The 23433-nt window shown below is 41.7% G+C and overlaps 1 protein-coding gene across 1 annotated transcript; it reads right to left on the bottom strand.

Annotated features, from left to right (window-relative positions):
* Positions 1-1103: 1103 nt before the first annotated feature.
* Positions 1104-3927, bottom strand: LOC130284467 (protein spinster homolog 1-like). Its single transcript, XM_056534835.1, has 2 exons — positions 3792-3927; positions 1104-2658 (listed from the first exon to the last, which is right to left on the bottom strand). The coding sequence occupies exon 2, from the start codon at positions 2631-2633 to the stop codon at positions 1119-1121; it is 1515 nt and encodes a 504-aa protein (XP_056390810.1). The 5' UTR covers positions 2634-2658; positions 3792-3927; the 3' UTR covers positions 1104-1118.
* Between the last annotated feature and the right edge of the window lie 19506 nt (positions 3928-23433).

Here is a 23433-nt window from a genome sequence, read left to right as displayed (position 1 = left end):
CGGCCCTACCATGGGACCCGGTGGGACCATAAGTCCCAGGTGGCACTTTTCAGGGGCGGCATTTTGCTGCCCCCTTTTTTATTTGTGCCTAGTAGGTTCATGGTAGGGTTGGCGCCGCCGCTGCTCACTGTTCTAAAGCAGCTGCGCTGTATAATAGCGCAGCGGGCACTTTAGACAATGAGTCTGCCCCCGGCCGACCGGGGTCTAATGAGGGACGTCGCACAAGTGACGTACTTCTGCAGACCCGCTCAGGAGGACGTCAGTGACGTCACTCGTTAGGCCGCTGCCGGAGAGGAGAAGCGCTGTGCGTGGCAGGTAAGTGTGTCTCTGTGTGTGTCTGTGTCTGTCTGTGTGTTTGGGGGGGGATATGGCTACCTAATGTGAGGAATCTATGCTACCTAATGTGGGGAAACTATGTTACCTAATGTGGGGAATCTGTGCTACCTAATGTGGGGAAACTATGCTACCTAATGTGGGGAAAGTATGCTACCTAATGTGGGGAAGCTATGCTACCTAATGTGGGGAAGCTATGCTACCTAATGTGGGGAAACTATGTTACCTAATGTGGGGAAACTATGCTACCTAATGTGGGGAAACTATGTTACCTAATGTGGGGAATCTATGCTACCTAATGTGGGGAAACTATGCTACCTAATGTGGGGAAACTATGCTACCTAATGTGGGAAAACTATGCAACCTAATGTGGGGAAACTGCTACCTAATGTAGGGAATCTATGCTACCTAATGTGGGGAAACTATGCTACCTAATGTGGGGAATCTATGCTACCTAATGTTGGGAATCTATGCTACCTAATGTGGGGGGCTTGAATGAGCTGCGGCATATGGGAGGCCTTAATAAATAATTAGAAACTTATACAGCAAGTGACATATGGAGGTCCACCTGAGTAAGTGACACATGGAGGGGGGGGGGGGTGCTGAACAATTGATGTTTTGGGGGGGGGCACAGGCACATTCTTTGCACAAGGGCCCTCTGCTGTCTGTGTCCGTCCCTGGGTAGAGAATAAGGGGTAAAGTGGAACATACAACAAATGCAGTTATTTTTTTCTTAATTTTTTTTTAATGAAGTAAACGAGATAAAGGTAAGCAATGACTTTTCCTCAGTCTGAAGCGCGGTCCTCATCGGCAGGAAGCAGTGAGGAGGAGGAGGATGACGGAGGTTCTGATTCCATCTCTGCTTCTTTTTCGTCCCTCTCTATATATAGGGCCGTGGCCATGAAGAAGGCCCCTCCGATGACTGCCATTATGGTGCAGGTCATGAGGGCATACTCCAGGCTGCGGTATTTCAGAAGAGGGGATTTGGCATATCCTCGTTCGTAGGTGTCAGATATCAGGCCGATGAGGTACGGGCTGCCGGCGTCACCTAGGAGGTGATAGATTGTCATCTGCACAGCCAGGGCTGAAGATCTCCTCCACGGAGTTACTACTTTTAGTATAATGTCAGATATGAGGGTGAAATTTACTGACAGAAGCGTCTCTCCGATGAAGATGAAGATGTTGGTGGCAACGAGGCTGATGTTGCCAAAAGTCAATGCCAACAGAAGAAAAGGGGCGGAGAGCATCATTGCGCATCCACACACAAGCGGGTCCGCCCGTGGGTTGGATTTGCAATATCTTTTACTTATCTCCGTCCCTGCTACAACTCCCAGAATGCCGGAAATGACTGTTACCACACCAAATATTAGGATGTCGTGATAGTCACATGGTTCAGCACGGCAAGGGTCCTTCTCTTGTAGGAGTGTTCGTGCGTGGGTCAGGTATGACGGACCCCATACACCTATGGCTCCCACTATGAAGGATACAGCCGTCGATCCCATGGTTGTTAACATGAAGCTTCGATTTTTAAATAGTTTTTTCAGATCTGTCGCCCATTTGGCAAACTTCTGGGATTTGTTGTTCTTCTTCCCGTTTGTAGTCGTTCTTGGAAGCTCCTTTGTGACCAAAATCATCAAAGCCACAGCTATGAGGCCCAGGCCAGGGGTGACACGAAATGCCCAGTGCCAATCGCCCCTTGCTGCATCAGTCACTTTGGGCCCGATGATGTATCCTAGTCCGCAGCCTACAGGTATGACGGAGTAAAACACGTTCAGCATGCGGGTCCGCTGGTCACTTGTAAAAAGGTCTGCAATGATGGAGGGGGCGATGGTGCAGAAAGTCGCCTCTCCGGCTCCAACCAGTCCACTCGTCAGCAGGAAGAGCAGGAAATACCCGTCAGGGATGAATGACAGGGTAAGTGTCATGCTCAGCCAAACGATGACTCCTGCGCAAACAGTATATTTCTTATTACAGTGGTCGCCCAAATATCCGGCAATTGGTGCGACCAGCACGTAGCTTCCAATGAACAATGTATTCAATAAGCCGGACAGACTAGCATTGGTGTCATATGCTTTCTGTATATAAGGCAGCACCCCCGCCACGCTGGAGCGATTTGCATAGATGAGCAAATTAACAAAGGCGAGGATCACTACGGTGATGATGGAACGTGCGGTGGACATCACGCTTAGAGATGGCAGGTTCTGCCTCTCAGGGATATCGCCCTTTTCTACATCCATATCACTATGGTCCTCCATTGCTTCTTCCTCCTCCTTCAGCAATGGGTCTTGTGGAGAGGCCATGGTCACAGATCAGAGCCTGAAAACACTAGAGAGAGAGAGAGATAAGTGAAGACATTAGACAACATGTCATCATTCCTGTCATTATACAATAGATCCTTCATACAAAGCAGAAATGTCCAGCACAGAACCACAAGATAACACTAAGACCATCGCAGCCTCAGAAGAAAACGCTTCTCTATAAGTGTTTTATATGGAGACGTCTTCCCTGAGGTTACCAATGTCTGATAACCCTGAACCTGTCCGGTCCTAGTAATATCTGATACCCCTGAACCTGTCCGGTCCTAGTAATATCTGATAACCCTGAACCTGTCCAGTCCTAGTAATATCTGATAACCCTGAACCTGTCCGGTCCTAGTAATATCTGATAACCCTGAACCTGTCCGTCCTAGTATTATCTGATAACCCTGAACCTGTCCGGTCCTAGTAATATCTGATGACCCTGAACCTGTCCGGTCCTAGTAATATCTGACAACCCTGAACCTGTCCAGTCCTAGTAATATCTGATAACCCTGAACCTGTCCGGTCCCAGTAATATCTGATAACCCTGAATCTGTCCCAGTAATGGCGGATTATAAGGGCTTGGCTGTATGGTCACTGGGCCATGTGAACTTCATACTGTAGATACAATTGGGCTATCCTGCTATATACATTTACGAATAATGAACCTACCCCACCTCATTGGGATCTATCCGTCCCCTATACGAGTTTCTGCCACTAGTTGATTTGAAAATTTTCCCTTTCGGAGTACCCAGAGTATTTCTATTGTTAGTTCACACAGAATTCTATTATATATTATTATATTTCTGCCCTAATCTTTCTGTCATTCTTTTACTACACCACCAAATCTTTCTCATAGACTTATATCTTTTAGAACTTCATGAATTAGGACTCTTTTTCTTGGGGGCTTTTTTGGGCATAATTGCATTTTAGCAGTTTTGCAAGAAAAAGCTCTGGTCATGATACTATCTGTGCGTTTTATTATGTTTAATGCCTAAGCCAAGTATTGTCACAATGCTATGAGAAATATAACTTTTGTTATTTCTTTTGGAAATTAATTTCTTGTTTTTTTTTGCTAAAAAAAAAAGCAGCAACAATAAAAAAAAAAACTGTCAAACAAAAAGCCCTGTGTATGTATGAATAGAAGAGGCTGAGACTTACCTTGTGGTTCTCTCTTCAGACAAGGAACGGTCAAAATCTTGAATTCTCTATCGCAAATAGAAACTCTCTAACAAACACTTTGCACCACAGGTTGTGAATGCAAAACACACTGAAGAGACTGCAGCCGGCGCGCACCTCCTTGTACAGCTTACGGTGACATCATCACAAGCATGTGTGACATCACAGGGTTCTAAACCATCTTCAGGTATGTGTATATCTGTATAGTAAATGTGAGTAGCCGTATTAGTCCAGTGATGCAGATTGTAATACCTTTTTATTGGACTAACAGAATTTTGTAGAGACAAACTTTTGGGATTCCTCCCTGATAATTTATAAAGTCCTTTGATCATTAGTCCTTGTCTATTGGAAAAGGACGGAATCCTGAAAGCTTGTCTCTAAAAAATTCTGTTAGTCCAATAAAAAAAGGTATTACAAGAGACTGCAACATATTTTTTGATTTGTGTATATATATATATATATATATATATATATATATATATAAATATATATATATATATAGTTCCAAGCGTGAGTAGGTGCCTCCAGCTAGGGTCCGTGTCCAGGATTCTGCATACGTAGTTCCAAGGAAAATGCTGTGGCACTCAAGGTATGGTGAAAAAATGAAAACTATTTATTCATCCCAAATGTGCAAAGAGCGACGTTTCAATGGTCTCACACCATCATTATCAATCCACTTGATAATGATGGTGTGAGACCATTGAAACGTTGCTCTTTGCACATTTGGGATGAATGAATAGTTTTCGTTTTTTCACCATACCTTGAGTGCCACAGCATTTTCCTTGGAACTACGTATGCAGAATCCTGGACACGGACCCTAGCTGGAGGCACCTACTCACGCTTTAGGAGTGCTGCTTTCTTCTTTGACATAGATATATATATATATATATATATATATATATATATATATATATATTAATATACACCTAGAAATACATCAAGTACATAAAAACATCTTTTAGAAAAATATTTCTCCAGGCCTGCCGAGTATATCCCCGTACTTCACAGTGTCTTCTTAGTTTATATATTTTAATCTTTTGACCTTTTAACCCCACTAGGACCAAGGGCATCCTGGGACTTAAAGGGGTATTCCAGGCCAAAACTTTTTTTTATATATCAACTGGCTCCAGAAAGTTAAACAGATTTGTAAATTACTTCTATTAAAAAATCTTAATCCTTTCAGTGCTTATGATCTTCTGAAGTTAAGGTTGTTTTTTTCTGTCTAAGTCCTCTCTGATGACACCTGTCTCGGGCAACGCCCAGTTTAGAAGCAAATCCCCATAGCAAACCTCTTCTAAACTGGGCGTTTCCCGAGACAGGTGTCATCAGAGAGCACTTAAACAGAAAATAACAACCTTAAGTTCAGAAGCTTATAAGTACTGAAAGGGTTAAGATTTTTTAATAGAAGTAATTTACAAATCTGTTTAACTTTCTGGAGCCAGTTGATATATATAAAAAAGTTTTTGCCTGGAATACCCCTTTAAGATTGAACCGATTGTTATTGATATATGTCATGAATGCATCAAGGGTCAGATGGTCGGACGACCAAATGATGACCACATCGTCTACATACCTCCCATACCATGCGAGGCATGTGGAAAATGGATTGGTGTCAGAAAAAATAAACTGCTCCTCCCACCAAAAAACTAAAGCTTAGCCCGAGCTGGTGATGACTTTGCTCCCATTGAAGCACCCGTGCGCTGCAAATAAAAATTGTTACCAAACATAAAATAATTGTGTTTTAACACAAAATCTACCACCTCAATAATGTAATGTCTCAAATCCACAGAATATTTAGAAAATCTCATCAGTATATCCGAGATAGCTGATAATGCCAGGTTTTGCGGAATACTGGAATAGAGCGATTCAATGTCGCAAGTAAGCCACGACAGAGAATCGCTCCATATGAATTTAGTTCTTCTGACCAGGAGTTTACTGAAAATTCAGATTGTTCAGATACCACGGACACTAGCGGGGACTCAGAACCGCAATATGTGAACAAGAATCGCAATGCGAGAAGACAGTAAAAAAACGAGGAAGGCGCGGTGGCAGAAAACATAGGAAGAAGAGCTTCGGAGCGTAACAAGGACAAACGGAAAAAATAATAAAAGAGGATTTTCAGGTCATTAACATTTCTGCCAAAAAAGAAAAAAACCAACCTACTGTAACAAGCAAGTGGGAGTGCACCAACTAAATGGGAACGCCGAAAATGTGTATCAAACAGTGCACACAAAAACATGAAATCATTATAAATCCATATGCTTTATTAGATACAAAAAGTTAAAAATATACATAGAAAGGTGCAGAATACATAAAAAGGGCACTGAATCACCATGGAAGGGTAGGTATAAGTCATAAAGCAGAAAAATAATATAAATAAAAGGCAATGCGGGTTGTAAATGCAAGGAAACCTCAGTATAAGACTATGACAAACATGAGTCGATGGAGAAAAAGACAGGGCCCAATGCCTAATCAAGAATGCCAGACCATACCTACCAACCCCAACGATCGTTTCGCTTCTAAAGTGCTTCCTAAGGGGGTGTGACTATCCTATGAAACAGCCTACCTTATGTCTGGCCAAACAACCACTCACATGCATCCATCCAGATTGGCACGCTGACCAGCCAATGACAATACCTCAGATTAACAATCAGATGACGCCCACAGAATGGTAATGGCGCCAGAATGAAAATGGGCTGGCCAGGAAGACCAACTAACCAATTTCCGGGACGCTAACTGCGTATTTCCGGACAGTAGGTATCACATGATCAGTTCCGATCATGTGATATAAAGCGGCATAGTTGGCGCGTGCGCGCCGCCGGAAAGAGGACATTGAGGTGTGGGTCACGTGTGGGCCAAACACGTGACCCAGACCGGTATCGGCAGAGCGCAGGCGCAACAATGGTCACAGCGCATAGTAAGACGCGCATTATAGAGACCGGAACGAGTCAAATGATGATGCGGTCACATGGAATGAGCGGCGCGCGTCATGGAACGCACACTCCGATCACGTGATACCATGGTCACATGATCGGAGGGACAAGGGCGCAAGCGCAATAGTGAAGGTGACATGAAAGGTAAAGTGAAAAAAGAGTGAATCAGTGTGAAGTGCTAGAGAGTGTGAGATAAGTGAATGAAGAGAAAAAATAAGTGAACAAACAGTGAACAAAGAAGAGTGATAGACACAAATGCACAAATGTGTATATAAAATGTGTTATGAAAATTGAAAACATTATATATATGTGAAAAAATAATAAAATATATATGTGGAAAATGCGATAAAATGTAATTAAATGGTGAGGTGCTGCAAATAAGTGTGTAAATGGTCTATAATGTATAAATAAACAATGATGGTGTAACCCATACCTAATGCAAAAAATAGTGTAACGTGAATGAGTGAGTGAATGTGTATGTTAAACAATTAAAACATAGAATGACATAAAAATATATGAAAAGTAAAAAAATAAAAAGGTCTGGCAAATCTTGTAGATATAAACATGAAGTATTAAATATTAAAATGGCATGGGCCTAATACCAATAATTAATAACATACATAACATTGATAATGACATGTTGATAATGGACGGATGGTAACTTGTTAGCACTGGATGGCAGGATGGATGGAGGCTTAGAGATACAGGAACAAAGGCTGTAAAAAATTTTTAAAAGAGAGAAAAGGAGAAAAAAGAAAAAGGGAAGAAGATTAAAATCAAATCTAAAACCGATAAAAACAAAGTGTGAGAGCCGTAACTAGGACAGTCACATTTTAGGGGACCAAGTCAGCTCGCTATATAATGAGTATCCGAAATATATGTAATGCCGGAGGGATTAGTGTGACAGAAAATGTCTTACAAAAAAGGAGCAAAACTCAAAGAGTCATTGAGACCAAGGGGCTGGACAGTTTTAAGTTTAAAAATCCAATGAGCCTCTCTTTGTGCCAATAATTTTTTCCAATTCCCACCTCTCAGCCCTGGGAAAACACGGTCAATACCTCGAAATTGGAGACCGGATGGATCACTTTGATGATGGAGCTTGAAGTGTTGTGGTATAGTTGTTAAGGTTGTGATATCTTCCTCATCTTTGGCCGATAAGATACCCAGGACGTGCTCGCGGATCCTCCTTTTGAATTCTCTTGAGGTGAGCCCTATATAGATCAAACCACAAGGACAGGTAGCATGATATATGACTCCAACAGTATTACAAGAAATGGTATGTGTAATTTTGTATTGTTTCAATCTTTTTGAGTCCCAAAATTGTGTATCAGGAACAACATTACAACATGCCACACAGGATCCACATGATTTACAGCCCCATTTAGGACCTTTGGAGCCAAATAACCGTTGAGGTACATTGCCCACATGATGACTATGTACCAAGACATCTCGTAGGTTGGTTGCTCTTTTGTAAGTGATAGACGGATGGGGGTTCAGATATAATTTTAAGATCGGATCCACCGTCAATATGTCCCAATGTTTGGACAAAATTTGCTGAACCTGCCTTGATTGTGAGTTATATGTTGTTATAAACCTCACCTGGTTATCATTATCCCTTGGGGGTCTTTGTTGTAGTAGAGAATCACGATTTGAATATTTGGCTCGTTTATATGCCTTCTTAATACATGCTTCGTCATATCCACGATCACGAAATCGTTGGCTTAGGTCCCTGGCTTGTACCTCAAAAGACTCCATGGAAGAGCATATTCGACGAGCCCGTAGAAATTGCCCAACTGGAATGCTTTGGATCAACTTGGTAGGATGTGCAGAGTCCGCATGCAGAAGTGCGTTAGTAGAGGTAGGTTTCCTGTATAAATTGGAATGTAAGAGACCATTATCGTCCACCGTAAACAGAATATCCAAGAATTCCATATCCACTCTACCGCTTTTGGACGTCAGTTTAATATTCAATTGGTTGTTATTCAAGTCCTTAATAAACTGCTCCAAATCGTCCTGGGAGCCTTTCCAGATCATGATGATGTCATCAATATATCTAGCCCACAGGTGGACCTTGTCCACCTGTGGGCATGGATGGGTGAGAAAGATTTCTCTTTCCCAGGCCCCCAAAAATAGGTTCGCATATGAGGGCGCACATGCCGCCCCCATTGCGGTCCCCTGTGTTTGAAGATAGATGGATTGGCGGAAATAAAAATAGTTGTGGGTAAGAGCAAAAGATAGTAGATTAGTAATAAACTCACCAATATTTCCAGGGAAATTCGACATCAAAAAGGAAGATCTAACAGCTCGAATACCGTCCTCATGGCGAATCGATGTGTAAAGAGATTCAACATCACAGGTTACGATCAACATGTCAGGATCCAGATGAAGTCCCTCTAGACGTCTAAGGGCATCTGTCGTATCTTTGAGATAAGATGGTAACACATAAACCATTTGTCTAAGGATATAGTCGACTAGTTTGCATATTTTGTCGCAGATGTTATTGCGACTTGACACAATGGGTCTTCCCGGGGGTGATGTAGGATGTTTATGAATTTTAGGTAAGAGATACAGTGTTGCCACTGTCGGATGAGGAACCTGCAGATACTCGACTTCCTTCTCAGTAATAATGCCTTGTGATCGTGCTGTGATCAGGATCTCCTTTAATTCTGCCTGGAATTTAATGGTGGGATTAAACGTCAGTTTACGGTAACAGTTGGGGTCACGTAGTTGTTTAAACACCTCCTTTTCATAGAGGGGGGTCGGCCATATCACAATATTACCCCCCTTGTCCGAAGGTTTAATCACAACGTCAGGCAAAGATCTTAATTCCTTAATAGCCTGCCGTTGTGCAGGGGTACAGTTATTAAAATTATAGTTCACTGACATATTCTCGATTTCCTTGGCAACCACTTGGACAAACAGGTCGACATTAGAATTCAGTGTCAGAGAAGGAAATTTACCTGACTTGGGGATCAGTGTTGGTGGAAACCAGTCATTGTCATTACATTTTATCGCATTTTCCACATATATATTTTATTATTTTTTCACATATATATAATGTTTTCAATTTTCATAACACATTTTATATACACATTTGTGCATTTGTGTCTATCACTCTTCTTTGTTCACTGTTTGTTCACTTATTTTTTCTCTTCATTCACTTATCTCACACTCTCTAGCACTTCACACTGATTCACTCTTTTTTCACTTTACCTTTCATGTCACCTTCACTATTGCGCTTGCGCCCTTGTCCCTCCGATCATGTGACCATGGTATCACGTGATCGGAGTGTGCGTTCCATGACGCGCGCCGCTCATTCCATGTGACCGCATCATCATTTGACTCGTTCCGGTCTCTATAATGCGCGTCTTACTATGCGCTGTGACCATTGTTGCGCCTGCGCTCTGCCGATACCGGTCTGGGTCACGTGTTTGGCCCACACGTGACCCACACCTCAATGTCCTCTTTCCGGCGGCGCGCACGCGCCAACTATGCCGCTTTATATCACATGATCGGAACTGATCATGTGATACCTACTGTCCGGAAATACGCAGTTAGCGTCCCGGAAATTGGTTAGTTGGTCTTCCTGGCCAGCCCATTTTCATTCTGGCGCCATTACCATTCTGTGGGCGTCATCTGATTGTTAATCTGAGGTATTGTCATTGGCTGGTCAGCGTGCCAATCTGGATGGATGCATGTGAGTGGTTGTTTGGCCAGATATAAGGTAGGCTGTTTCATAGGATAGTCACACCCCCTGAGGAAGCACTTTAGAAGCGAAACGATCGTTGGGGTTGGTAGGTATGGTCTGGCATTCTTGATTAGGCATTGGGCCCTGTCTTTTTCTCCATCGACTCATGTTTGTCATAGTCTTATACTGAGGTTTCCTTGCATTTACAACCCGCATTGCCTTTTATTTATATTATTTTTCTGCTTTATGACTTATACCTACCCTTCCATGGTGATTCAGTGCCCTTTTTATGTATTCTGCACCTTTCTATGTATATTTTTAACTTTTTGTATCTAATAAAGCATATGGATTTATAATGATTTCATGTTTTTGTGTGCACTGTTTGATACACATTTTCGGCGTTCTCATTAACATTTCTGCACAAATCATTACAGATGAAGAAACCTCGGTCCTGTGGAAAGGACTGGGTTTCTCTCCTACACATCATTTTGATGTTTATCGGACAATTTTGGATATAAATAAATTTGTGAGAACTTTAACAGTTAAGAAACATTTTTTTGTGGAAAATGCTGATGAACCATCGGACCCACCTCAACTTTCTATAAACCCTGATTTACCAATAATGCATACGTTAGCAGAACAAATTGCTTTTAGAGATCTCTGTCTCCTTGAAAATAGTGGGATATCAATTTGTGATGAAGTGAATACTGCACATACCTTCTCCACTAAAAACCAAAATTTTTACCCCATACAGACCAGACCAGCAATTTTTGATTGGTTCCAGGACCTTATCATGAAAGATTTGGTTAATCTACAATCAAAAGTAATGTCCTAATTTGAATAAAAAGGAGGCTGCTGCCATAAAGAAATTAAAGAAAAACAAAAATTTGACGATCCGATCCGCCGATAAAGGTGGCTCGGTAGTATGTATGGACACGGGACTGTATATCAATTTAAATGAAAATCTACTATCTGATGATAAAACTTACCTTAAACTTTGTGGGGATCCCACTGAACCTTTTAAAAAAGAACTGTTGACTCTGTTGGAAGATGGGAAAGCCAGATCTATTTTGACCCAAAAAGAAGTGGATTATATTTTCGTGCCTGCTCCAATTATTCCTATCTTCCACTCGCTACCCAAGCTGCATAAGGACCGATTCCCGCCGCCGATGCGTCCGATTGTGGCGGGGATCGGATCCCTTAACGAGCACCTATGCGAGTGGTTGGACTCAGTACTGCAACCTCTGGTTATGCAATGCCCAAGTTATATCAAGGACACTAAGCACTTGCTAAAAATCATGGATGAATTCACATGGAGCGATTCTCTGTCGTGGCTTACTTGCGACATTGAATCGCTCTATTCCAGTATTCCGCAAAACCTGGCATTATCAGCTATCTCGGATATACTGATGAGATTTTCTAAATATTCTGTGGATTTGAGACATTACATTACTGAGGTGGTAGATTTTGTGTTAAAACACAATTATTTTATGTTTGGTAACAATTTTTATTTGCAGCGCACGGGTGCTTCAATGGGAGCAAAGTCATCACCAGCTCGGGCTAAGCTTTTTGTTTTTTGGTGGGAGGAGCAGTTAATTTTTTCTGACACCAATCCATTTTCCACATGCCTCGCATGGTATGGGAGGTATGTAGACGATGTGGTCATCATTTGGTCGTCTGACCATCTGACCGTTGATGCATTCATGACATGTATCAATAATAATCGGTTCAATCTTACGTTTACCCACACATGGTGTAAAAGTGAAACCCCCTTTTTAGATGTCATATTACGTGGCAACCCTGATACAAATAACATTGAGGTTGATCCTTACAGAAAAAAGATATCAGGCAATACCATCCGAAGGGCGAATTCATGCCATTCCAAACAAACGGTAAGAGCCATACCAGTAGGTGAACTTATACAAATTAAGCGGATCAGTTCTTTCGCCGAGGTGTACCGCAGAGAAGCTGATGCAGCATGCACACGCCTGGCGGCTCGAGGTTACCCTGGATGGCTCTTGAAAAAAGCTCGGTCGAGAGTGGATCCTATGGATCGAAAATCCCTTTTTACAAGTAAGCAACCAACTGAATCACAAGATTGTCCTACATTTGTCACCACGTACAGTCCAGAATTTAATGACATCAAACGCATTGTAATTAAACACTTACCTTTGCTATCAACAGATCCCACGGTAGGGGAGATTATAAAGTCAGGTGTGAGATTTGCAGCGAGGCGGGCATCTACTCTATCCAATCTCCTTGTTCCCAGTATAGTGGACACGGCTAGTGTTACCACCCAGTGGATTAGCACCAAGGGCTTCCACAAGTGCGGTAAATCGCGGTGTGTGGTATGTCCCTTTGCCGAAAAATGCCAGAAAATAGAAGGTACGGTGGATGGCAAATGCCATGTCATTCACAACTTTATAAACTGTGATAGCACTTTTGTTTTATATAAAATCATGTGCACACAATGTCACTTAAAGGGGTAGTCCAGTGGTGAAAAACTTATCCCCTATCCTAAGGATAGGGGATAAGTTTGAGATCGCGGGGGGTCCGACCGCTGGGGCCCCCCGCGATCTCTCTGTACGGGGCCCCGGCTCTCCGCCGAGATAGCGGGTGTCGACCCCCGCACGAGGCGGCGGCCGACATGCCCCCTCAGTACATCTCAATGGCAGAGCCGGAGATTGCCGAAGGCAGCGCTTCGGCTCTGCCATAGAGTTGTATTGAGGGGGCGTTTCGGCCGCCGCTTCGTGCGGAGGTCGACACGCCCCCTTCCCGCGGGCTGTCGGGGCTCCGTACAGGAGATCGCGGGGGGCCCCAGGGGTTGGACCCCCCGCGATCTGCAACTTATCCCCTATCCTTAAGATAGGGGATAAGTTGTAAACCACGGAGTCACCACTGGACTACTCCTTTAACAAATGTGGGTTCCACCAAAAGGTCCCTTAAAAAACGCATGCAAGAGCACATTAGACATGCTGCTGGCCCTTTAAGCTCGAACATTTCTAACGTATCTAAACATTTTCTAATATGTCATAATTCAGACACCACTTCCCTCAGGTTCTCAGGCATTGAGAAGGTGAACCTAAATAAAAGGGGAGGTGACCATATTCGATCCCTCCACAATAGGGAAATCATGTGGATTTATCTTTTGAATTGCATTCAACCCCATGGTCTAAATAGCAAAACAGATTTTATATTACATTACTGATATGTCTCCGAATAATTTATCTGTGTTTGGTTCCATGTTTTTGTTTTGGTTTTAATCACGCGCACATGTGATGTGGACCTGTCCCTCCCCTTCCTGTGGGAATGGGGAAAATGTCCTGGAGTATATAAGGGTGCCTCATTTGAGGATCTACAGGCTATGAGTAAGGATCGATAGATCAGAAACGCGTCAGCCATGCTTGGGACCCCCCTCTGTTTGTGCAATATTTCATATTTTTGATATGTTCACGGTTTGTCTGCCACCGTGAAGGCTTTTAAGGAAGAACCCTGAATAAAGACGGACGTTTTACTTCTACTTGCTGGCTTTTTTAGTATTTTATTTTAGTTTTATCCACTGTGCCAGGGATGAAAATTATTCCAAAAGAAACTAACTCAACTGTCTATGCTCCCCCGTTGCTCCAATATTGGTGTCCCGTTCTCTGTCGCCTGCTTTTCCTGCAGGTCAGTGAATCACGGTGCGCTCAGTGTCATCATTGTTTCAGCACCAGTTTTACAAATCAGTGTGCCTCCAGTGTTACACCAGTGTTTACAAATAAGTGTGCCTCCAGCTGTTGCAAAGTGTGCCTCCAGCAGGTTGAAGACCACTGTATCAGACATTGACAAGCGGTGATGATGATGACATGTGGTGATGATGACAAGGGGATGATGAAGGGGGGGTGGGATTATGACAAGTGGATGATGAAGGGGGGTGTGTGGGATGATGATAGGGGGATGATGAAGGGGGGTGTGGAATGATGACAAGAGGATGATGACAAGGGGATGATGAAGGGGGGTGGGGATGATGACAAGGGGATGATGACAAGGGGATGATGAAGGGGGTGTGTGGGATGATGACAAGGGGATGATGAAGGGGGGTGGGGATGATGACAAGGGGATGATGAAGGGGGTGTGGGATGATGACAAGGGGATGATGAAGGGGGGGTGTGGGATGATGAAGGGGGGATGATGACAGGCGGTGATGATGAAGGGGGGATGATGAAGGGAGGATGATGACAGGGTGATGATGACAGGGTGATGATGATGAGGGTGTTAATGACGGGGGTCTGGATGATGACGGGGGGATGATGTATTTCCCACCCTAGGCTTATACTCGAGTTAATAACTTTTCCTGGGTTTTTGGGGTGAAATTAGGGGCCTCGGCTTATATTCGGGTCGGCTTATACTCGAGTATATACGGTAACCTACCTACCTAGCGGCAAACCTTTTACTTGCCTTCCTACCAACTGAACTTACTACCTGCCTAAATAACTTGCAAACTTACTACTTGCCTACCTACTTAGAGAATGTTCTACTTACCTAATTTACTACTTGCAAACGTACTACCTGCTTACCTAGAAAACATATTACCTGGGTGGGGAGGGGGGCAGGCATATTCTTTGCACAGGGGCCCTCTGTTGTCTGTGTCCGCCCCTGGCCAGAACTGTGGACCTCCCCACATGTGACCCACATGTAACCCCATTTTCTAAACTACACCCCTCACGTAATGTAATAAGGGGTTCAGTGAGCATTTACGCCCCACAGGTGACAGATTTTTGGAACAGTGGTCTGTGAAAATGAAAAATTTTATTTTTCATTTGCTCAGCCCACTGTTCCAAAGATCTGTCAAATGCCAGTGGGGTGTAAATGCTCACTGCACCCCTTATTAAATTCTGTGAGGGGTGTAGTTTCCAAAATGGGGTCACATGTGGGGAGGTCCACAGTTTTGGCACCGCGGAGGGCGCTCCTCCTCTTCTGAGCATTGTAGTTCGACCACAGAGCACTTGACGTCCACACATGGGGTATTTCCATACTCAGAAGAAATGGGGTTACAAATTTTGGGGGTAATTTTCTCCTATTATCCCTTGTAAAAATGTAAAATTTGGGGGAAAACCAGCATTTTAGTGAAAAAATGTTTTTTGAAAAGTTGTGAAATACCTGTGAGGTGTTAAGGCTCACTGTACCCCTTGTTACGTTCCTTGAGGGGTGTAGTTTCCAAAATAGTATGCCATGTGGGTATTATTGCTGTTCTGGCACCATAGGGGCTTCCTAAATGCAACATCCCCCCCCCCCCCCCCCCCCCCCAAAACCATTTCAGCAAAATTTGCTTTCCAAAAGCCAAATGTGACTCCTTCTCTTTTGAGCATTGTAGTTTGCCCGCATTCGTCCTAACATGGGTTATTTCCATACTCAGAAGAGATGGGGTTGCAAATTTTGGGGGGCACTTTCTCCCATTACCCTTTATAAAAATGGTAAATTTGGGGGGAAAAACTGCACTTTAGTGGAAAAAAAATGTTTTTCATTTACACATCCGACTTTAACAAAAAGTCGTCAAACACCTGTGGGGTATTAAGGCTCACTGGATCCCTTCTTACGTTCCTTGAAGGGTGTAGTTTCCAAAATAGTATGCCATGTGGGTATTTTTGCTGTTCTGGCACCATAGGGGCTTCCTAAATGTGACATGCCCCCCAAAAACCATTTCAGAAAAACTCACTCTCCAAAATCCCACTGTCGCTCCTTCCCTTCTGAGCCACCTACTGCGCCCGCTGAACACTTGACATGCACATATGAGATATTTCCTTACTCAAGAAAAATTGGGTTACAAATTTTGAGAGGATTTTTCTCCTTTTACCCCTTGTAAAAATTCCAAAACTGGGTCTACAATAACATGCGAGTGTAAAAAATGAAGATTTTGAATTTTCTCCTTCACTTTGCTGCTATTCCTAAATGGTTAACATGCTTACTGAATGTCATTTTGAATACTTTGAGGGGTGCAGTTATTATAATGGGGTCAGTTATGGGGTATTTCTAATAAGAAGGCCCTTCAAATCCACTTCAAACATGAACTGGTCCATGAAAAATTCAGATTTTGAAAATTTTGTGAATAATTGGAAAATTGCTGCTGAACTTTGAAGCCCTCTGGTGTCTTCCAAAAGTAAAAACTTGTCAATTTTAAGATGCAAACATAAAGTAGACATATTGTATTTGTGAATCAATATATAATTTAGTTGGAATGTCTGTTTTCCTTACAAGCAGAGAGCTTCAAAGTTAGAAAAATGCAAAATGTAAAAAATTTTCACCAAATTTTGGAATTTTTCACCAAGAAATGATGCAAGTATCGACAAAATGTTACCACTAACATAAAGTAGAATATGTCACGAAAACACAATCTCGGAATCAGAATGAAAGGTAAAAGCATCCCAGAGTTATTAATGCTTAAAGTGAAAGTGGTCAGATGTGCAAAAAATGCTCTGGTCCTACAGTGAAAAATGGCCTGGTCCTTAAGGGGTTAAGCATCTTTTTCTTTCTGGGCCAAAGTTCACTTATGCGGCTCTCTCGCTCTTCATACTGAAAAATCCCAGATCTTTGCCCTTCTATACAATGTGTATCTTCTTCAAATATTTTGTCTTCTGACGTCAGCAAGCTGATATATGGGTTTATAAGAAAAATAATGTTTTTCTGCAGCATATTAGCATATTTGTCTATTTCTTAATATATATATATATATATATATATATATATATATATATATATATATATATATTGATCAGTAGTCAAAATGATAAGGGTCATCCTTGTCACTACCTCCTAAGGGTATTACCTACCTGTGGGGGCACTACCTACTGGGGACATTACCTACTACCTACCTTTTGGGGGCATAAGCTACAACCTACCTGGAGGCATTACCTGGTATGAAGTCTTCCAACTCACTTTTTAAGATCATTCCCCATCTGTTCCCTACCCTCAATGCATAACTTACCTGGGGGCACTACTTACTGGGGGCATTACCTACAACCTACTTACTGGGGGCATTACCTACAATCTACCTAATGGCGGCATTACCTACCTGGGAGCATACTAGAGGCTTCTACCTTATTGGTACAAAGAAAGAGAAAAACTCAAACAAAGAGCAATTGCTACTGATAAATATGCAAAATTTTATTAGTATATCCAAAATGTTAAAAAGCGTCACACATATGTGACTGATTTCAATAAGGATAAAATACCAGGTGTGTATGTATAAAGCAATACAAAATTAGATGTCTCAGATACAACCAAAAAACACGTAGGTGGATCAGGTACAATAATGATTAGTGAAAGAGACCTCACTTACCCATAATGGAAGCCTGTAACCACTGTCCCAACGTACGTTTCGTCACCCGACTTTCTCAAGGGACGCTAGAGGTAGCGTCCCTTGAGAAAGTCGGGTGACGAAACGTACGTTGGGACGGTGGTTACAGGCTTCCATTATGGGTAAGTGAGGTCTCTTTCACTAATCATTATTGTTATACTTTGGGCCCATTCTCTATACCAATTATGTGATATAGCAGTTAGCTTCTCATTCTACTGGGGCCCTTTTTGGACCCCTGGTTACTTCTTTGTGAATAGGAGCCATATTACATCATTTCCTGACCTCACTATATATATATATCCATTGTGATTTTTACTTCTACTGTACCTGATCCACCTACGTGTTTTCTGGTTGTATCTGAGACATCTCATTTTGTATTGCTTTATACATACACACCTGGTATTTTATCCTTATTGAAATCAGTCACATATGTGTGACGCTTTTTAACATTTTGGATATACTAATAAAATTTTGCATATTTATCAGTAGCAATTGCTCTTTGTTTGAGTTTTTCTCTTTCTTTGTATAAAATAGTTTATGGAGCTATACTGATTCACGACCTATAGACCCCTTGCACCTAGTACATATCATGAAAAATAGAGCACAATATATACCTAATTGGTGCAGTTTATCCTTTTTGTGTTTAATATTCTACCTTATTGGGTAGATTCTCTACCTACCTACTAGGGCATTACCTAGGGCATTGAGGGTAGGGAACAGATGGGGAATGATCTTAAAAAGTGAGGAGCCTAATATATTTGTTGTCTTTCAGATTCTGCGGTGACGACTAATGGTTGGAAGACTTCATGACAGTATGAGCAAGACAGAGAAGAAAAGAGAAGAGAGCGACTCCAAGAAGACACCTCCTGTGAGTCAGTAGATGTAACTGCACTGTAATCACTTGTACGGTTTGCAGAGCATGTATAGAGCAGGGGTCACTACTATATGGGCTATGAATAGAGGGATATTGGTCAATGTTCAGTGGTTTTTATACACTGAACATATGTAGTGTATATTGTATATTGGTAATATTGGTCAGTAACAGCATGATGGTAATATATATGGTAATAATATTCCTCCTGGTATACTGGTATTATTGGTAATATTGCTCTCAGTTTACAGTATTTGGTCAGCAACAGTATGATGGTAATATGTATGGTGATAAGGGGGAGATTCATCAAGACCTGTGCTGAGGAAAAGTCGACCAGTTGCCCATAGCAACCAATCAGATCACTTTTTTCATTATTCGGAGGCCTTTTTGAAAATGAAAGAAGCAATCTGAATGGTTGCTATGGTCAACTGGGCAACTTTTCCTCAGCACAGTCCCTCCTCCATAATATTCCTCCTTGTATACTGGTAATATTGATCTCAGTATATTGGATTTGGTCAGTAAAAGTATGGTGGTAATATGTATAGTAATACTTTTCCTCCTTATATACCGGTGTTATTTGGTTTACTGTATGACTTATTTAGAGGCATGTGTTTCTATCATAGGAAATTGGCTTATCTTAAGAGGCTAGGTTCATAAAGGGTATTTCAGGCATATTAAATGTAAAAAATTGTGTCCACAAAATAACAGAAAGGATGCATCAGTATTATTTTGTTAATATGCTCTATGTAAGTCTATGAAAAAGTGGTTGTTTTGCACACAATATTTTTTTTAAAAAGGGCATAATTTTACGATCCACAACATGTCAATTTTTCACACAGCTGTAAAAAAATATGTCCTTTTTCTCTTTCCAGTGGATCATATGTCAGTTGGCACTGTTTGCATTACTTTGCACTTATCTCAATTTACTGACTTTGGGATAACATTATGTGCTGTTTGACTTGTTCTTGTTGCCTTCTTGCAGTTTTGTGAATTTTGATGTCCTCGGACACATACTGTACTGTGCCTTTGTATGATTGATGTTTACTTTATCTCTTATTTTTTTGTTCTCTTTTATTCTTAAAATAAAAAAAATTCTGAATGCAAAAAATTTCCCTTTTTACATATTGAGTGCACAGACAACTACTTACCCTTACACAAAAAAAAAATTCCCCCGTTATGTTCCCTATTATACCCAACTATGATAAACAGCTGTCCCCTCCCATTTGTGGCTCCACCTCCACATAGCCACACCTACAGATAAAATGGGCTGCTTATTGTAAAATGCCCGGGACTATTTTTGGTCCCAGTCCAGTGCTGTTTGTTAGAGTAACTTCACTTTTCTCCCTCCCACACATCAGCCAACCCTCCCATTGAAGCACAGGTGAGCTGCCTTTTATGCTGTCCTGTAAACAATTGATTAGTGTTTTTTAACCAGGGTGCCTCCAGCTGTTGCAAAACTACAATTCCCCGTAGAATGATCTTCCTCCCATCCAGCAGTCGCTCCACCCATTGAAGCAGACAGGCTCCTTAGAACACCTGACTAGTGATGTCCCGAGCTGCACTGCAACCTGGGAAAACCTCAGACGACACTCATTTTGTATGCTGTTAAAAATTAACATCGGGGCAAAGATCACATAAGAATTGCGAGACCAGGCATCAAACACAGGTACAAACATTATATTAAGCACTACACTAACTTTACAGCCCCTGTAGCATAGTCGAATAAAAGAATCCTGGAATACCCATTTAAAACTCCAAAGGCATAGTGTTTCTAGTTGGGCTTAGGCCTAGCAACCATAGAACCACCAGAACATTAATTTGTAATGTTACTGAAGAACAGACGTGCCATCTATGGAACATCTTTATCCTTTTCAGTCCTTTTCCTGAATCGCCAGCCACATTTATTCTTTAAGTATGGTAAATATGAATGTTTAGCTTTGATCATTTCTAATGATGTTTTAGCTGCTGTATTTTGTAACGCATATTACCCAAGTGTGCAGTCACTGCTGAGTGCCTTCATGATTGTAGGCTTTACAATGCAAGTAATTTTATGCTATAAGTGCATTAAAAAGGATGGAAGCAGCTTAAAAATCTTGAAATGCAACCTTCAGTTCACTCTGTGATGGGGGCAGGTAAGGACACACGTAGGGATATAGTATATTTACATTAAAAGGTTACTTAATTTTTTATTTTTTTTAATTAATAGGTAGATATATATTATTATCTCAGATTAGTTATTTAAATCTTTTTTTTTTATTTCCATATAGATGTATGGGGACTTTTTTTATGGTAGTACAAATTGTATTTTAATGATATAATTTTAGGGTATATCATGTATTAGATAGCCTTAGTGAATTACAGGGACATGTTATTTTCTTATTTCTAATTGCACCTGCAATTGGGCCCACTATCATAACAGGTGGAAGGCCTTTCCTAGGCCCCCAGCTGCCATGACAACGCAATAAAACACAAAGCAGAGGCGCTCCCTGTGGAGGATCACACGTGCTAATGCCGAACAAGGATGAGGGTCAAGATGGTCTCTTACCCGCTCTGGTTGTGTACCGACATACAAAACAATGGTTAGCACGTGTTAAATGATACAGGATTCTTTTGTCCGTCTGCAGCCTTACCATATAAACCTGTGTAATCCAATGAACTTCGTAGGTGGCATGGAATTCTATGGGACTGACCAGGACAGAGACAATTCCAGTAGATAGGTTCAAATAAAAAGACTTTATTCAGCCAAGATGCAACGCGTTTCACTGCGCAAACGCAGCTTCCTCAGGCATGAGGAAACTGCGCTTATTGAGAGAGGGAGAGGTCACTATTGATGATGGTATCTGGGGGGGGATTAAACAGCTCAGAGTTTAGTTGTATTAATTGTCAACCACTGACAGCGTGTGTCAGCAGTGAAAGGCTGGATTCACACTGCCTTTTTTTCTCCATTTCACTGTTTCTATTAGAGTACCTTAAATTTCTTCTTTAACCCCTTAAGGACTCAGGGTTTTTCCGTTTTTGCACTTTCGTTTTTTCCTCCTTACCTTTTAAAAATCATAACCCTTTCAATTTTCCACCTAAAAATCCATATTATGGCTTATTTTTTGCGTCGCCAATTCTACTTTGCAGTGACATTAGTCATTTTACCCAAAAATGCACGGCGAAACGGAAAAAAAAATCATTGTGCGACAAAATCGAAAAAAAAATGCCATTTTGTAACTTTTGGGGGCTTTCGTTTCTACGCAGTGCATATTTCGGTAAAAATTACACCTTATCATTATTCTGTAGGTCCATACGGTTAAAATGATACCCTACTTATATAGGTTTGATTTTGTCGTACTTCTGGAAAAAATCATAACTACATGCAGGAAAATTTATACGTTTAAAAATGTCATCTTCTGACCCCTATAACTTTTTTATTTTTCCACGTACAGGGCGGTATGAGGACTCATTTTTTGCGCCGTGATCTGAAGTTTTTATCGGTATGATTTTTGTTTTGATCGGACTTTTTGATCACTTTTTATTCATTTTTTAATGATATAAAAAGTGACCAAAATACGCTTTTTTGGACTTTGGAATTTTTTTGCGCGTACGCCATTGACCGTACGGCTTAATTAATGATATATTTTTATAGTTCGGACATTTACGCACGCGGCGATACCACATATGTTTATTTTTTATTTTTTTTACACTGTTTTATTTTTTTTATGGGAAAAGGGGGGTGATTCAAACTTTTATTAGGGAAGGGGTTAAATGACCTTTATTAACACTTTTTTTTTACATTTTTTTTGCAGTGTTATAGGTCCCATAGGGACCTATAACACTGCACACACTGATCTCTAATGCTGATCACTGGCGTGCATTAACACGCCTGTGATCAGCATTATCGGCGCTTGACTGCTCCTGCCTGGATCTCAGGCACGGAGCAGTCATTCGTCGATCGGACACCGGGGAGGCAGGTAAGAGCCCTCCCGGTGTCCGATCAGCTGTTCGGGACGCCGCGATTTCACCGCGGCGGTCCCGAACAGCCCGACTGAGCAGCCGGGTCACTTTCACTTTCACTTTAGAAGCGGCGGTCAGCTTTGACCGCCGCTTCTAAAGGGTTAATACCGCACATCGCCGCGATCGGCGATGTGTGGTATTAGCCGCGGGTCCCGGCCGTTGATTACCGCCGGGACCGACGCGATATGATGCGGGATCGCGGCGCGATCCCGCTTCATATCGCGGGAGCCGGCGCAGGACGTAAATATACGTCCTGCGTCGTTAAGGGGTTAAAGGGGTATTCCAGGCAAAACCTTTTTTTTATATATATCAACTGGCTCCGGAAAGTTAAACAGATTTGTAAATTACTTCTATTAAAAAATCTTAAACCTTCCAATAATTCTTAGCTTCTGAAGTTTTCTGTCTAACTGCTCAATGATGATGTCACGTCCCGGGAGCTCTGCATGATGGGAGAATATCCCCATAGGAACTGCACAGCTCCCGGGACATGAGTCATCAGAGAGCAGAAAACAACAACTCAACTTCAGAAGCTAATAACTATTGGAAGGATTATGATTTTTTTTTTATAGAAGTAATTTACAAATCTGTTTAACTTTCCGGAGCCAGTTGATTATAAAAAAAAGTTTTGGCCTGGAATACCCCTTTAAGTGGGCACTCTCATTAAAAAACTAATTTTAGCTATTGCACTCCTTATGTTAAATAAAAAATCTTTCTAATGTACTTTGTTTAAAAAAATGAAGTTTTCTATGTTTTATTTGTGTTTAAAAAGGCTGCCACTAGATGTCTCCCTACTAGTCCAG

This window comes from Hyla sarda, chromosome 8 (assembly GCF_029499605.1).
Source record: "Hyla sarda isolate aHylSar1 chromosome 8, aHylSar1.hap1, whole genome shotgun sequence".
Classification (NCBI taxonomy): domain Eukaryota; kingdom Metazoa; phylum Chordata; class Amphibia; order Anura; family Hylidae; genus Hyla; species Hyla sarda.
This window is presented reverse-complemented; position numbering and strand designations above follow the sequence as displayed.

What these genes read in the sequence shown, in the direction of transcription:
- LOC130284467 (XM_056534835.1), bottom strand. Translation starts at nt 2,633, where the DNA reads ATGGCCTCTCCACAAGACCCATTGCTGAAGGAGGAGGAAGAAGCAATG.